The sequence below is a fragment of the Hyalella azteca genome, unplaced genomic scaffold (genome assembly GCF_000764305.2).
Source record: "Hyalella azteca isolate HAZT.00-mixed unplaced genomic scaffold, Hazt_2.0.2 contig13914, whole genome shotgun sequence".
Classification (NCBI taxonomy): domain Eukaryota; kingdom Metazoa; phylum Arthropoda; class Malacostraca; order Amphipoda; family Hyalellidae; genus Hyalella; species Hyalella azteca.
In genome coordinates, this window is record NW_025943819.1 from 178,083 (window position 1) to 196,680 (window position 18,598).

The 18,598-nt window shown below is 38.3% G+C and overlaps 1 protein-coding gene across 1 annotated transcript in view; it reads left to right on the top strand.

The window, feature by feature from the left end:
• The window catches only part of LOC108667890 (trichohyalin), a 53,662-nt gene that overhangs the window by 8,909 nt on the left and 26,155 nt on the right, over nt 1-18,598 (top strand). Inside the window, exons 2-4 of the mRNA XM_047883880.1 lie at nt 11,012-11,167; nt 11,992-12,088; nt 15,218-15,273. Of these exons, the coding sequence (XP_047739836.1) occupies nt 11,012-11,167; nt 11,992-12,088; nt 15,218-15,273 (309 nt within the window). The remainder of the gene's footprint in view (nt 1-11,011; nt 11,168-11,991; nt 12,089-15,217; nt 15,274-18,598) is intronic.

An 18,598-nucleotide genomic window follows, 5' to 3' on the forward strand; every position in this document is an offset into this window, starting at 1 on the left:
GAATAAATTTATAAATATTATTATTCTACAAAGCAGTTTTCACGTCGTCTGGTTCAAAAGAACTTCGAGTGCACGTCACACATATGTTTAACAGCAACATCTGCAACGGAGGAGCCGATGTTACGGCAGCCAGCAGATTGTTCCAGGTTCTGGCGGCGGCGACCGATTGGCGAAATTTATCCCAAATCTCTTGGGAAATTTTCTCTGAACTCGCGAAAACATTGCAATCGTTCCGCAAATGCTCAGAGTTCTTTGGAATTGAAATTTAAATGAATTTTTGGAATCCTTGATACCATAATTTTCCCATAATTTACAGCTGTTGATTCTCCAGAACTTTGATCCTGATTTCTTTTTATTTGCCATTATGGACAACACGCATACTCAAAACTTGGGGTTAATCGGTGTATCACCTTTTACAAGTGTACTATAACTACTATTACTATTAATAACTAAAATCCCAAGAAATGCATATTTTATTATTTTAAATTTTTATAACACGGACTAGTAACTCACGAACAGTACTGAACGAAGTTCAATTTTGGGAAGAAATATTCTATCGTTCATATACAAGCGAGATGCCTTTAGCTTCAAATGTACGGATATACTGATATATTACCTTCATTCATTCCTGTTGCATCTTTGACCGATAATTACAAAATATCCTATTTCATTAAATTTAATCATTTCAACATATGCAATTTCCACTGATAGAAAATTTACCTATATGTACACAGTAAGGGTTTTAGCCAGCCACCTTTCCGTTTTTCTTACCATATTAAATTAGGCTTTTCTGATATCATAATGATGAAAGACGATCGAGAATGGCCTCACCCGCGTGAAGGCAATTTTCGTTCATCCTATACTAGCTGACAAAATCTTTGTCCAAGCCCGTGAAAATGGAGGAACTTTGCGTGCTTTACGAGCAAACGTGAGAGCTTTCCAAAAAATCGTTCATGAAACAACCTAATGTACCTAAAAGGTCTTTATGATCGGCCATGTAATTCACGACGTGGTTAAAACTTTCAAGCTAAAAATGTTCAAACATAACTTTAAAAATATACCACGTGATGCGGTTTTTTCCTATCTCAGAACAATCATTACATCATAGGTTTTTCGACTCTTTCTCAATTGTCTGTCAGAGCTGCGGTCCTGTGGGCTCAAGTCAGCCATCGGGCCACACATCATTTGCAGGCCTCATGCCCAATAGGCATTAGGCCCGTTGTTTGAATAATACAAGCTTTGTATATAAATAACGTTGAATAAACATAGTTTCAATGAAATCAGCTTTTAACCAACGTTGTTTCAGCGTCATTTGCCCGAAGATGATAGTGCCAGAAACTGAATCAGTCAATGGCGGCGGTGCCACGTCTATGCCGCTGAACTTAACCAGTGGCGTCACCCTCAATGTCTTATGGGCGTGAGGAATACTGAAGCGTGGGAAAGTACGTTTTGTGGGGAGGGTGCAAAGATGCGTTTGATATTAAATGCACCCCGAGGTGATTGTCTTATTGTCTTAAGGTGATTATCTTAAGTTGTTTCGCGTAAATTCATCAAGGCAGATGGTGTAACGAACTCGAATCGCAATTATTTTTCTTAATGAGGCCCCAGGTCACCACCCTCCTCTCCATGAACTGTTACCCCCCCCTCCTCCCCTTGGGTCATCTCCCTTCGATTGATGTCAAACTCGAGGGTAGAAATCAACGTGCAGCTCCTGTCGACTTGTTGCGCCAACTCGGCGCATAAAAACTACAGACCTCTTCCTGGCAGCGCTTGTCGCGCGCACCTCTGACGGCCGTGTTGCTGGCATGATGGAACAGACGGAGATCTGTTAGCGACATGCCTATATTATGATAAGAGGATTTATTGATATAGATTATGGTTTGGGGATCTTAATATTGATTATTATTGGGGGTCTTAATATTGATCTTGATTGGGGGTCTTAATATTGATCATGATCGGGGATCTTAATATTGATCATGATTGGGGATCTTAATATTGATCATGATTGGGGATCTTAATATTGATCATGATTGGGGATCTTAATATTGATCATGATTGGGAGTGCATTATGTAAAACTATCTACGCAGTTCGAATTAAAAAATTTTCTAATAATAACTAAAAACTTCTGCTCTGAACGTTGTTTGCTGGCTACATTGGCTGCAGATTGTTATATTTCTGATTTGAAATGAAATTATACTTTAAAAATTAAGAAGCTTTGGCATTTTTGAAAACGATCAATTTGTGTTAATTGTGTTAATATTATATTGTTAATTTACAGGAAAAAATGTTAAGACGTTGGACGGTAAGGAAAAATTACAGAAGGTATCAAACTTGTCTATTCTGTCTTCTGTGGATCTTTATAATTTATGACATTCAATGTTTTAATCGAATAATCAAACGTAGTTATATTTATTACAGAACAAAATGAGTTAATTACCAAAAATTTCCCAAAGTTAAAAAATTACATGCCTTATATATAAGAGTGCTGTTTCTTAATCACATACGTTACGTCTGCTGTTTCTTAATTACATACTTAAATGCAGTAAATGGTGCGTGTGTTGCAGTAAATGGTGCGCGTGTTGCAGCAAATGGTGCGCGTGTTGCAGCAAATGGTGCGCGTGTTGCAGCAAATGGTGCGCGTGTTGCAGTAAATGGTACGCGTGCTGCAGCAAATGGTGCGGGTGTTGCAGTAAATGGTACGCGTGCTGCAGCAAATGGTGCGGGTGTTGCAGTAAATGGTACGCGTGCTGCAGCAAATGGTGCGGGTGTTGCTAATTATATTCACTGCAACGTTTGTTGGAGCGTCGCCCCCACTTGACGGTGGCCGCCGTCTTGTTGTCTCGGTCACCGAAGCGATAAGAACAGAGCAAGTAAATAAGATATAAATAATATCAACAATAAAGTCAGATAAGATATAAATAATATCAACGAAATAATCGTACTAAACATGGGACGAGGAACACAAGATTAGATGCTAAAAATAAGGAAAGTCTTAGAGAGCATGAATGGCACATGACTAACACTGCTATATTTACCATTGATGAGTCATGTTCAATGATTCTTGGTCAGCAAATAATGCGAATTTAGAGCTTAAAAAATAAAGATCGAAAGAATACTTGCAAAGTAAAAAGATGAAGCGCTAAAAATAAATCTGAAGGATCAAATATGAAATGTAAAGCAGCAAGAGTGCATACGAAAGAGAGTCGAAGAGAGCAGCCGCGCTTAGAGAGCCTGACATTGAGTGAGCTTTATCAGTCAGAATAACTAATAACTTGTAGCGGAACAACTCAAAGTTGAAGTTTTTTGATAATATTTGTAGTTTGGTAATTTAATGGAGTGGATCAGATGTGTGAAGGAATGAAAAAGTTCTTGACTCGTGTAAAGATGTGTTTTGATTTAACCTCTGACAGAGAGTTCCTCCAGCACTCTGCCTTCAGCCGGTCAATAGCGCGACTCTTCGCCCCTCTTCATCCCTCTCCGCCTCTCTAAATCCCTCTCCTCTCTCCCTCTCCGTCTGTCTTTATTTCCATCCCTCTCCGCCATTTTTAAATCTCTTTCTATCACTCTCTACCTCTCTACACCATTCCCACTCTATCTCTCTATCGCTCCCTCTCTAGCTCTCTCCACCTTATTCTTTTCCTCCCAGCTCTTTCCCTCTCCGCAGCTCTCTTCCCCTCCCCAAAGTCTTAAAGCTCTCACTCCCCCAACTCCAACCCACTCCAGCCCTCTCTAGTGCTCCCTCTTTAACACGTTAAGTACGGCAGACCCACCGGTGGGTTGGAGGGTATTTTTTCCGGACAAATTCCGTAATTTTTTTTAATTGCATTAGCCGGAAAAAATTTACGATGACACACTTCCTCATTAGATTTTAAAAAGTAAGAAAAAAAGGAAAATTCAATTTATGCGCCGGAACCTACAAATTTACTCGTAAATAGTGAATAATAGACCTTTTTTCTCCGTGGACTTGGCCGTTTTTAGACCATCTGGCAACCGTATTGTGGGTTCTGCCGCACTTAACGTGTTAATAATCATATTTGTAACCCACGCTCGCCTTCAAATTCTCTAAATTTTCTACACTTTTTCTCCAAAAACATTTTCCCATTCATTGCATTCCATCTTCTTATTAGAAAGTTATTCGAGCAGCAAGAAAATGTCACTATTTTATATACTCGTGTTGTTTTGTGTCATTTCATTATTGGACAAATTTTCGGCTTCAACACTTGAAGACAATGTAACTTTTTCTATCACATCTTCATGATTTCGTTATAACTCATCATGACTCAGTTAGACCTCATCATGACTTGGTTAGATCTCATCATGACTTGGTTAGACCTCATCATGACTCAGTCAGACCTCATCATGACTCAGTTAGACCTCATGATGATGAGGTTATGCCTCATTACATTTTCATGACTCTGTTAGACCTCATCAGACCGCCATTTGTTGAAGTGGAGTTGTAAATACTATACAGAATTAATCTTGATATCAAGATCATCAGACAGACCCGATGTAGTCAGCACTAAGTTTTCACCTAGCATCAACATTTCAATATTGCTGAAGTAAAGCGTTAAACGAATCGTAAGCATCTTGAGTCCTAACCATCAAGGCTTCTGTCGTTGAAACAGAGTTGAATAAACGTTGATTTCAACGGGATCAACTCGTAATCGGCGTTGTTCTTAACTTCCTTCACTTTGAGAGAAGATTAATTAACTTGCTCCATGGGGACCTGTGGGTCCAGGGCAAACTCCACAATTTAAGCAAACTTGTTATCTTGCACAAATTTGTGTTCTGTTCTTCCTCGTTTTAGTCCTACACTTTTTTGCAATTTTTTAAATTATTTTTTAACGAGTTTCCTGAGAACAAGGATACATCCGAGTTCTATCATTTGCGGTTCTTGTACGGTTCTGGCAGCCGTTCTTATGACATAATTGGCTCATGCACTCTGAAGAAATCAATAGGGTATTTTGTCTAAACAGCATGACAAACTTTCTGAACATAGCGCTGATGCGCCTTTTTGCCGGTCAAGCTGGGTCAGCAGGAGCCACACCATGATAAAAAGCACGTCGCAAGTTGGACAACATCTCACGCATTACTCTGAGTGCAGGTAGCGCATTACAGTCATTACTGCGCAGGCTCAGGTTGCAGTTGTCCACTCATTAGGGACATCCATTACCAGATGCTGGCTGGGATCATTCTCAGGCGTGATGTTGAATTATCATCGTCACAAACCATCTGTAATGATATTCCAGAAACAATTATGATGAACAACTGCTCGATGATATCATTCTTATTTCCTAGTGTCGATTAAGCGTCGTTACAAACCATCTGCTACCATCCTGTCTAACTAATCATGACCTGTGAAGAAGGTAATCATTAATTAAGATATTATTTAATGCAACCATGTTAGTGATGGTTTGTTGGTGAAAGAAACACGGGTAAATAATTATAATGTACTGCGATATAAAAACGAATGAAATGATATTGATACGCACGTGCCCACGCTGCCGGCGTGTGGACGGCAGGATGGGCGGGCGTGTGGGCGGCAGGATGGGCGGGCGTGTGGGCGGCAGGATGGGCGGGCGTGTGGGCGGCAGGATGGGCGGGCGTGTGGACGGCAGGATGGGCGGGCGTGTGGACGGCAGGATGGGCGGGCGTGTGGGCGGCAGGAAGGCGTGTGGACGGCAGGAAGGGCAGGCGTGTGGACGGCAGGAAGGGCGGGCGTGTGGGCGGCAGCATAGGCGGGCGTGTGGACGGCAGGAAGGGCAGGCGTGTGGGCGGCAGGATGGGCGGGCGTGTGGGCGGCAGGATGGGCAGGCGTGTGGGCGGCAGGATGGGCAGGCGTGTGGACGGCAGCATGGGCTGGGGCGGGCCCCGCCCACGCACTGCTCTCGCCCAGCAATGACATCACTCGTCTTGTGGCCGCGGATTACTGCCGTGTTTCCTTCACTGGAGATCTTGACGTATGTTGTTCGTGAACGCAACTTTATTTAATTAGTGGAAATATTTTGACGGAAAAAAAGCTCCACTTTTTTCGTCAGAAGGAATTGCCGAAACGCAGTTATGTGACTGTTGATTTTCCACATTGTGGTTTATTTTGGTCTACTAGAACTTTTTCTGCCGTACAATTTTATGCGGTTGAATATTACGTCCCGGCTGAAAGATATGATTACATGATCCGATGACTATCGCCTTCTTGTTAATTAAGATGATTAAAGACCGTGCATATAATAAAAACTTTTTTCTACAAATCTAAGAAAACGAGATTTTCAATTGCATCTGCAGCAGAATTTAATTCACCGGTTGGCACCTGCGGCCCTAGTAACTCTGTCGAAGATGCTGCCGCAACTTATTATCCCTCGACGTTCAAGGATTTTGCCAAATTCCCATTTTTCGATATGTTGTGCTTCAGTGCAGCCCAGAATTATTCTGTCGGCTGCACCGCCAGAAGCTCAGCCAATTTTGGTTTCCAAATTTTAATGCAAAAGCGGGGACGCGCGACTGCGAGCTTCACAAAATTTGGGACCGCCAAAAGGCAATAACCACAACGCAGTTTAGAAACACATTAGGCATATATTTCTTGCACTATAACGCAGTTTGAAGGATGCTGGTAAAATAATTCCTCAATAAAAATGTAGAAGATGTCACTTGTCAGTCACTTTTTTCCTATGTTTACACTCTAAAACATATATATGGCCCTTCAAGTCCTAGCTTTTACTCAAGCGTGAGTGGCTAGAGAAGGCTACCTGGGAACATGTGTGGGCCACCGCTCCCATTGATTGTTTTTGTTCCACAACTTTTTATTCTGTCCTTAACTTGTATTTCTCGGTCTACTTCCCGCAATGCTCAGTGAAACAACCGCTGCTGGAAGTTTCAAAAGGACGTTCGAACTTCACATTCGCTACACGTTAAAGGACTTGTGTTACCAGAGTTGATTTGGTCTTGCAATGTTTTTTTTATTATTTATGCCTTGGTTTGGAACCTCGTGGCTCGTCTGATGATAAGCTAAAACTTCACTTAAAAATCTAAGCCGAGAAATGTGACAAGATTTAAAGAATCATAGTAATAGATAAGATTCGGTGATCAGCCATAATCTGCAAGCTGGTCTGAAATAAGCAAGATTAGCGAAGACTTGCTCTATCTTCACGGTGTAACAAGAATTTCTCAAGCCAGTAAATATAATTGACGCGTTTGAATTCAATAATATTCAAAAAATCTATCATCCATCCACTGAGCCTCGCTAATATACTGGCGCTGCCATTGATGGTTTGGGTGTAACATTGGCGTGCTAAACATCCACTGGTGACGTTGTCGTATCAGTCAGTGATGTTTTTACGCCCATTATCTTACAGATACTTGATACTCCTAGAGCAGCTGCCTTCATGCCGCAGATACACCTAGAGCAGATGCCTTCCTGACGCAGATACACCGAGAGCAGCTGCCTTCCTGCCGCAGATACACCTAGAGCAGCTGCCTTCATGCCGCAGATATATACACCTAGAGCAGCTGCCTTCCTGCCGCAGATAAGCCTTCATGACGCAGATACACCTAGAGCAGCTGCCTTCCTGCCGCAGATACACCTAGAGCAGGTGCCGCCTGAAGCATATATACTCCTAGAGCAGGTGCCCGCCGGACACAGATACACCTAGAGCAGGTGCATACCTGACCCATGCTACACCTAGAGCAGCTGCTCTCCTTATTTCAGCTGCACTTAAAGAAGACACATCTACAGGTGCACGCCAACGCTGCAGTAGCTAATTTCAGCTGTAGCTGTCGAGTAGCAGCTGCGTTAAAGCTGAGACGCGATCGTAGCTGTGCTGCGGCTGCGGGTAGCAGTTGTATTATGAGCAATTTTTGTTTTCATTTCGACTTGCCATTTCTGCGGCTGTGTCACGTCACCCTGGTGCTGGAAAGCTGTACAACTCATTTTAAACTGGCTAGTATTAATTATATTATCAATTATCCTTTACATTCTTATTATTGGGAGCTGTGAATTATTTAAGCAATTGGCATCACAGTTGTTTACGAAGGAAATATGAATCAATCTTATTGAAAGTAAAAAAAGTTGCAAATATGATATTGCTATAATCTCAACGTACAGAGTACAGAAACTTAAATAAATATTGCAACACTCAGGCTGAAAAGAAACAACCACAGTGGCGAAAGTAAACTCATAAAGCGCTCGGTGGTCGAATAATCAAGGCAAATTCCCGACGCATGTCACTCACATATTCACCCTCTGCTCGCTCTTGTACTTCGATGACAAAAATGAATAAATAACAAGTAGAGAAAATAGACCTGAGATAACAGCGTTTGGTGTTGGAAGCGTCAATTAAGGCAAGCTCCCGACGCTCGTCATCCAAGTGCCTGTATGTTAACGGCATACATATATAAGCTGGGTCATCCATCTGACCGCACAAGTCTCGGATATCATGGCAGATGTCTTGAAAAACTGTCATTCTGCACTGACAGCATTGCGTCGGGGTGTGAGGAAATTTCTTCTGAAGATATTTTATTTCAACAATGCGTTTGGTTCCCATGAAATTCTCTCCTAGGATATCTTGTTCAAGAAGCCACGGGTTGTAAGGAAATTCTCACCTATAATATTTTATTCCAATAATGCTTTGGGTTGGAAAGATATTGTCTCTTAGGTCATTGTGACCGAGCAATCCGTCGATTTACAATTTAATCTTCCCACTGCCTTTTAACAAAGGCGAAATCAGGCATACAAGTTAAAGGCAATTGCATTCCAACATCTTGGTACTATGCGGGACTACACGGTCAACGGTGAAGGTTAGGTTGATTTTTAGGATGAACTTCGTAAGCAGCAACTCGATTCTTATAAGAATACCAGAAAAACACGCAAATAGAATGTACCTAGCTGTATCCAAAAGGTGAACGATTGGGCACAATTTGAGTAGTGAATAAATGTGGCGCTGCGCACGAATTTTTGCGTTGCGACCTCTGACGTTTTGAAAATCTTGAATTTCTCGAAGAACATCATCAAGTGAGCCGACAGAATTGCCCCATTGCAAAAAAATTAGAAACGCAAATCTGATCCAGGAGTTCTGCGTTTTTTACTTTCATATTATTTAAGGAGTATGACTTTATTTGGTGTAAGTAATTCACATAAGTAATGCTGGTGCAGAGCAAAGAAGAAGGAAATACTATCCTGAAATAAGCTTGGCCTGCGTCGCTTCGTAATTTTTGGTCCTGTTTGGCGACCGCGTTTTATCAATAGTTCCGATGTTGTCCTCAAAAAATTTTATTTTTGTATGAATATTTTCCGTAAAATAAAAGTAATATAAGTATATAATATGATCCTCAATCAATATAAGTAATATATTGATCCTCAGTGCTGTGACCTCAATTCAATTGACGGGATCGTTGAGTTATTGGTTCATGACAGGATCTAGTAGTTTTTTCTTTTAGACTGGACTATGCCTAAAATATATATATATCTCTCCTGAATACTTGCATCGTCTTTCATATATCCTGTTTTCTCTACGTGCTCCTTGATAACTTGAGCGCTGGATGCTCATATGAAGACGTCAATGCCGTCTCATCCTTAACAGATTCTCTGACAGCAAATTTGATGGCTCAGGTCGGAAACGTCTCTTGAACACTTATGTCTGTCTGTCAATTTAGACGCTTCATTTGCATGAAAAATGCTGCTCTTCTTCCTTGCTGTCAGCAGGACAACATATCACCTTCATGCTAGACTGCCTTATGTTAGTCATGCATAACTTTTTGGTCAACAAGAATTGAAAAGCATAGAAAACGTGAAGTAAATTTAGTGTACATACCGCGAAAACGTTGTGGAGAACCGCTCCATGTAATGTGATGCGCTGTGTAATCTGAGTCGCTGTAAAAACCTGATCTGACCTGATGTAATCGCTGTAAAAACCTGACTATATTTTTGTCTCCCGAAGGGAGAAAAAAAAATGTAGCCAAAGAAAGTCGAAGAAAATGTAATTTTCTTTTACTAGCAGCCGTGATTTGTCTTACGGATATGGAAGACTCATCTCATGGATGCATGTATGAAGATGTATCCTTAGCTTCTGTATCCAATAACGATGAATTCAAAACACACTTCAAAAACATCATGTTTCATGGTTGATTTTTAGTATTTGTATGTATTGCTCCTGTTCAATGCATTTGTCTTATCTACGTTTACAATTTTCATGCAGTTTAACTATTCAATTAAAGGGCACAGAGTTTAGATGGAGAACATTCCTAGAATAAAATTTTACTGTGCATCTAACTATTCGTTAGAATCGACATGAACTGGAAATTCATCAGAAAAAATGTGATAAAATTATGAAACGAATATCGTTTATCCTTTAATGCATTCCTTAAATCTTTGCTTCTCTTAAAAATGCAGTTGAGATGATAAGTTCATTTCGGAGTTGGAATTCTTGAGAAAAATTTTTCTGCCTGAAGGGCATTTCTTGAATCAATATCGTTAATTATTTTTTAATCTCTTCAGAATGCACAATTTTACTAAGCTGTAATCGTAAAGCTGTAATCAAAGCTTAATGATAGGCTCGATTTTAAAAATTTAGAAATAAAATATACACAGGCATAATATGATCGTGAAGATAAATAACTTGTGTTAACACGTTGACTACGATTGCTTCATCTTGTACAATTATTTCATTTTTGTACTTTTTTTTAAGCAGGGTTGCCAGACGGTCATTTTTCCAGACAAATTCCGTGATTTAGTTTTTCTCAATTGCGTTGGCCAGCTAAAATTTATGATAGGGGTACTTCCTAATTAAATTTTAAATACTGCAAAAAGAAAATAAATTGAATTTTTATAGCGGAACCTACAAATAAACTAGTATATACATTAAATTATCGGCCTTTTTGGCCTTTTTTGTTCTTGGATTTGGCCGATTTTAGGCAACCTGAATTATGTAACACTACTTCCTGGAGAAATACATTTCGTGGTACGCATATGTACCAATACGTAGTCAACGTGTTAAGATAATGACGTGTCCCCGAGAACAGAAGCAGGCGATGCTGGTGCGGCAGCTGGAGGAGGAGCTGCGGCTGGCGAAGCACACGCGCCAGCCCAGCATGGAAGTGACCACCCAACTCGACGCCCTCGCCACTGAGAACGAACACCTCAGCAGGGAGGCTGCTATCCTCAGGGAGACCATCAAGGTACGCAGTCTTAAATTATGTGGTGTTATTTATATAATTATTAGGTGGTGACATTCTCAGGGAGACCATCTGAGGTGCACAGCTATAACTGTTGTGATATTATTTCAATAATTATTAGGTGGTGACATTCTCAGGGCATCATGGGCGCAGTCATAACTTTTGCTGCACTATTTTCTGCATTATTTACTGGACGTCGTGTACCATCGTCAGAGAGAATATAAAGTTATCCGGGACTAGCTTTTTGCTTATTATTTTCATGATCATTTCTTGATTACATTCCTCAGCAAACCATTAAATCCACTCTGCGTAAAGATTCTTTCAAATACTACACATCAACATTTAATGGAGAATTGGCAGATAAACTATCACTATATATATAGCACAAACACGAATTTAAAACGTTTCATTCGATTGAAAATGAAAATGGTAACAGTAAGAAGCAAGTAGTTGTCCTGCGTATTCGAAATTCATCATTTCTATCTCTGAAATGCCATCAATTAAAAATATTTCTTTGGAAACCATAAAGGTAATTCCTGATCGTTCTTATGTTCCTGCGTGTAGGAGTGTTTTAACTACTTGTTGACATTAATAAATGTTTCTCTTCTGTGAATTCCTATGAATGTGGCAAATGAATATTTACATTTAATTATTTAAATGAATACTAAATAATTACATTTAATAAATTTAAAATTATTATTAAAATTATTAAATTTAAATTAATTAATACGTTACATTACTAATAAATAATTAATTTAATTTTTAACAATAAATATTTAAATAAGTATGGAAGCAGTAGTCTGATAATTTTTGCATCTGATGTTCAGGAGCTGGAGCTTCGCATTGACACGCAGAAGCAGACATTGGGGGCCCGAGACGAGAGCATCAAGAAGTTGCTCGAGATGCTGCAGCAGAAGGGAATAGGTTAGTTATTCACTAGTTAGGTGAGTCATCATTCATTATTTAGGTGAGTCATCATTCACTAGTTAGGTGAGTCATCATTCACTAGTTAGGTGAGTCATCCTTCACTAGTTAGGTGAGTCATCATTCACTAGTTAGGTGAGTCATCATGCACTCTTTCACGACTCAACACCCATGTTCGTGCTTCTTAATGAATAATCTTGTATTTTTTCATTTATATGAAAAATTGAGGGGTGAGATTTATTTAACTCTCTAATAATGAGGAAAAGTCACGTTATTTTCAATCAAACCTTACTTAATGAAGAACTCTACTCTAAATATTCGAATATTTCTATTCAGTGGATAAACATTCTTCACACATCACCGGCATCGTCACTCGCGGAAAATACATTCATGGTTACCCGAGCAAAAATGCTTAATGTCTCGAAAAACATTTTCTTAGAAAACGCACGAAAGTAAAACAGAAGTAAAGTCCAAATCAAAACATAACGCTGATGCCATCACGAAAATAATTAATATTTGGGAATTGTACCAAGAGCTCTGGTCGTAAACTGTTGTTGTTGAGCTGGACTGTGAGAGAAAATTATGAGTAGCCGATATTAGCTATGCAAGCTACCAATTACAACTATAGACCTATACAAATTTGCGACCAATTATACTATAAAGAAACCTCCCATTCCAACTATAGAGCTATAAAGATTTGCCACCATTAAAGCTACAGACCTTTTGTAGAAGATTTGCGACTAAAATACAGTCAGAAATTACACCTATGAAATGAGTCCAAATTTTGCGTTGGTGTAACAGTGAAATTGAGAACAATTTATAATAGCAATAAATGTGTTTAAAAATATAGCACACACATAAATGTGTGTGCTGTTATAAATTGAACAACATATAATAGCAATAAATGTGGTCGTTTGCTAAAAATTTCATCGGTGGAAAATTAGTGAGCGCCTAGTCACGATAGAAATGAATGTTCAGAGGGTGAAAGATGTCTACGGACTTAACTCTAAACATTTAAATTACTCATTAACTCCCTGCATTCCGCATTAGAATGTTTTTTAGCCAATATTCCGCTCAAAAGCCATAACGGGATCATACATGTTCTTCTTTTATACTATTAAAATTTTTTGATTAACGTAAACTATTCACTTCTCAAGTTCACTACCCGAAAATTTCTGTTTCAAAGTTGAAATTTTTGTTGATCTGAACCCCGCAGACTCGCGAGCGTCAGTGCCGTATTTGAGATCTCCAATAGGTAAAAACTATGCCTCTCAGCCTCATCATTCCCCTCATCCCTCTCATCCCTCATCATTCCCCTCATCCCTCTCAGGCCCTCATCCCCCTCATCCCACTCATCCCTCTCATCCCTCATCCCCATCATCCCTCTCATCCCATTTTCCTCTTATTTCAATCTCAGACGACGGGGCTTGTAAAATTGTAGCTTTGTTTCCTTGGTGTTCCGAAAATCTAAGATTTTTTTAAACTTCTTAAAAGTTATAATTAAAGTTAATCAAAAATTTTTATTTTGCTATTATTGGATATTTGCTTCGGAACTTTTATCAATTATTGATATTGAGTAACAGGTGATTATTCGTTCTTTAATCTAAATTTTATTCATGATAAGACTAAATCAAACGAGTGCAATCTATACACGATAATAATTCAATCCTTGAATTATTAAATCTTGAAATAAAGCAAGGCGCGACAAAAGAATATCATTAATTCATACTGAACCCCATCACTTAGAAACATCAATGGGTCATGTTGTCCAAATATCTGATACACTTTCTGCTCAAACACTGCATGATGTCTTCCTATGCCAAGCAAAACTAGGTACGGCTGATCCACACAAGACAAAATTTTATCGAAGTTATGATAAAATCCCACTTATCTCACTGAGTGAGACCAATGACCACAAACATAAGGTGTAAGCTGTCGATGTGCGAGCCGAGTTGGACGTGTAAAGGTTTAATTTAACAACCTGTTGATCTTCCATTATAATGTAAATTTGTAACAAAATTTTCCTATTTTCTAACAACGTTGGTGTAAGTTTCATATTGTTTCACTAAAACGAAGCATGGGCCTAAACCTCTAAATTTTCCACTACAACTTATAAAAGCTGTGAGCTTCAAGATCTACCACAAGAACTTTGCTGTGTTCAAATTTTCAAGCTGCTCTACTAAAAATTTGCGAGGGTCATAGCTTAAAAAATTTTCCCGTAGAACGTAAAATTAGTCGTGAATTTAAGTTTTTTGTTATATGTTGGGGTAAAAAATACGTGAAGTGGGTTAACTGTATTACTTACATCTGTGTGAGTTATTGCATCCATTGCAATAACTCGTAGAACGCCATCAGAACAAAATATCGTAAACGTTTGGATAAGAAAATTATTGATTAAATATGAAAACATTTTTTCTTAGTTTTAGTTCGTCTTTTCGATATTTCGGTATTCCGTGATAGGAATTTTGACACGTGTTTCAAAAGGTATCCAATAAATCTATTCCCCTAACTCTAGCTAAAATTTTTGGTTCCAGGCCTGAGGAGAATAAAACTTTGGAATGTTTCTAATCTTGATCACTCACTAATTTTTACTATAATTTCAAATATTTTTATACAATATTCACATGTATCGAACCTCACCGTGATGATGATATTTTCTTCTTTGAAAGAAGATTAGAGAAATGGAAGAAAAATAATAAACTAAACATCAGCATCTCATGGCTCCTGAATTCTCATGATAGCTTTCACTTGACATTGAACGAACTTAAGCAGCTGAGCTTGTTTTCTTTTCAAACTGCAATTTCCAGTTGCTTGGTTATTTTTCATGTTAATTCCAGGAAAATTAAATAATGTTAAGCTTGCAGCCTAATGTTTGCCCCCATAACTTATCTTAATTCATAATAGTTTGTAACGTTGCAATAATGAACCTTAAGGGTGCAATGAACTCTCCAACATCCGCAAAATGATTTAAACGTGCCAACCTCACGTTAACCTACTTAAATAATCCAGCTTAATTGCAAGTCTATACTTTTGACATATTTTCTAGAGTTATTAATTTCCTTCTACCACTAACCACAAAATTTAATCTAATATGAATTATTTTCGCTAACCTTAAATGTATCGCTACAGGCAAAGAAGAAGAGCGAGCAATGACACATCAGATGCAGACTGTGTTCCAGAAGCAGGTGCTGCTCCGACACCTTTCCTATTTCCGTATAAGTTATTCTATTCTTAATGCTGCATTAACGTTTCACGGTTGTCATTCTTAGCTCTTATATCTATTAGCCCTTCACTTCTCATGCTAATTAATTTGTCTCTCTATTGTTTTGCTGTTAATTTTTCAACAAATTTGATTGCCAATTCAGGGACCTCGTCCACGAAATGTCCCATGACCAAATACAACTTATAAGTATGGGGCAGTGAAGGGTTAAGTTCGCAAACTTATTATTGGACTTTCCATCGCTCTTTAATCTGTCTTTTAGTTTGTTCTGAATTATTTTCGTTTGTATTTATAAAATTTGTGCGTATGCTGGTTTGTCTTCATGGTATGAATTGCTCGGTGATTGATCAGTGAATGCAGCCTTGCTCTCAAAATTATTCATGTTAATCGGACTTGACGCAAACATTTGCCTACGAGGCTCGTTTCTTTCTAGATTGTACGCTGCTTTGCCTTCTTAGCGCAACATATGCGGCCTCTACACGCCATAAATTGTTGGCTTACCTTCAGTCTTGAGAAGCTTTTTCATAGCCGTGTCTTCGAAGTCGAGTCTCAAAGATTTGAGTTTTTTCAATTATTTATTACCGATGTTAGATTTCTAACATTATTTATTAACGGAATTGATTAACGCAGAAGGAAAAGTAAGTAAAATGGCACTGGAAAATCATGAAATTTCCCGCAAAAACGTTCGTTTCTAAAAGCAACGGAGCCAAATTCTGGAATAATTGATCGATTTTCACGTTTAAACATCGACATCAGGAAGTTTTAATTGGACTTTATTCATAAATTTTTAGTTACTAGAAACGACGTGACCTTTCCCATTTTGCTGCTTATCCCTCTGTTTCCTTTTATCATCATTTGACCAATATGATACATCATCTCCCGACTTTTGGTTTTCCGTTTTCTGATATGATTTAGATCATTTTAGTTTTATTAGGATCCTGTTTTCCTTAGTAAGGGCATATAATCCTAATTTAATTCCTACCGCAATCCTAAACATGCCTCTTGTATGCTATTCTAAATACTCATACTTTCAGCTTAGTCAAGATCTTTCGTTCTTCATTTAGATGCGTTTTTATTTAAATTTTAATCGCTCTATGTTAAACAAACTTAATTCAGTCATGTCCAACTTATTGCTAGATTTTGCAATGAATTGATTCAACTTCTCCTCAGTTGTTGTTATGCACGGAAAATGTCCGGCTTTTATCCCAGTTTAATATCATCAACAGCTAACAATTATCGCTTAATTGCATTAACTACGATTGATAAGATCTTTCAAGTCTTTTATTTTTAGCACACAGCGTTAAATTCGAGAGCACAGTTTCGAGTAAATTGTATGTAAGAGCACTTTTGTAGATGCATTTTTCATGATCGGCAATTTGGTGAACGATGACTCTCTCAGCTACAGCCACCTGCTTGCTTTATAACGAGAATAAACTATACAAGTCTCTGTATTGTCCTTCTTTCATGTCAATATCAAATTATATTAGTCACCCGAGTTTTTATCTATGAAGAGTGTCAACAATTTTAGAATTGATGTGTTTTTGCTAAGTTCATTCATTGTTTTTTTTTAAATCCTACCTCTCCGATGTTTGGTTTGATTTCTCCAATAGAACAAAAAAATTTCCAAGTACCTTGTACTCTACTCAATACATTTTTTTAGCTTCTCGAAAAATGATGTGCCGGGTCACTACACGTTGGAGAATGACCATTTCCATAACTCTCTATATTGACTTTTTACTATTTTCTTGTGTGTTGCATGCTGGCTGTTGGTTGAGCAATAGCATGGCATGTTTTAGACGTGTACTCACCATAATTACCTCTCAGTCCTCATTAAAATTATCTCTAAGTTCTCATTATCATTGCCTCTCACTTTAAACCTCATGGTTGGTTTAGCTATAGCATAGCATGTTTTAGAAGTGTACTCACTATAATTACCTTTCAGTCTAAACTTCATGGTTCATGCTTCGCTTCAATTTAACGCGTTCCAGATTTTTCCCGAGCAGTTCGTGTAAAATTCGCTATTTATAAAATCGCAAATATCATATTATTGAAATTAACCATCTACAATACGAATAAATTTTAACAAATTTCTAGCATGACAAAAATCGGGACAGCATTTTCTTTCTCTCTCATATCATGGATTATTTGTAACTTTCTGGTTATTAAAATAACAAATCAAACTACTAATGAGATGAATTTCTTGAAAAGAGTTTGCGTTACATATAAATAATTTTATGATAGATAAATAATAATTTTGTTGATAGATAAATAGTTTTATTTATCGGAATTATAAACCAGTATTACCATCACCAAGTTAATGTAATGAAATCTGAATTCCTTTAGGTTGCTTCCCATACGCATGACAACCGTTCGACCGGCTCAATAAACATTCGGTGTTTGAAAGCAGCTGCGTGAGTGCGGTTTATAGGCTTGTTCCGTTGTAAATGAATATACCAATAATATACCGAAAATAATTCGGTTGTTTTCAACTCCCTGAATAGATTTTTGCAATTATAATTTCAAATATTCTCACGGTTTTTGTCTCAATTTTTTTGTTGGTCGTTGTGGCAAATTAAATCCCCTTCCTCAAACCCGATGTCTTTATCCCTCCTCCCCATCTCGCTCACTAAACCCTCTTTAAACCAAGCTTATCTCAATCCTGACGTACTTGACGTATTAATTAAGTTAGTGAGGTTGAAGATTCTGAAGGTTTTCGTAGCGTACCGCACGTTTGACTGATTTGACTTTTCATTTTACTAAAAAACGTTCCATCTGCAACATTACAAGACTTTTGATGATTAATGCTCCAATAGATTCATTTCCACCTACAACGCCCATTTGGATGATGGCCTAAAATCTAACAGACGGGACTGGTTCATTTTCGATTGTTCGCTCAAATTGCTTGCACCGATCGCCGTTTGTTCTCAGCAGTCGAGGAAAAGCGTTGCTCAGACTTGAGACAGACAGCGCTGCAGGTGCATCACGATGATGCAGCTTTGGGTTCTGACCATTGCAGTTTTTAAAATTCCGGCTTATTCTTTTTTTTTTTTGCAAAGGCTGCGTCAGAATTCAATCGGGGTTGCCGATTTTCAGACGGGAAAATTATTAAGCTTCCTAACGTTTTTGTTACGAAGACGATTTACGATTTAAAGGTATACAGAATTATCATTGATGGAAATAATTGTTTTATGAAATTTTGTTACGAAGGCAGCGCGATAATATTTAGTGATCGTTTCTGTTACCAAGGCTGTGTGAAATATTCAGGCGTATACTGAATTCTCCTTGAAGAA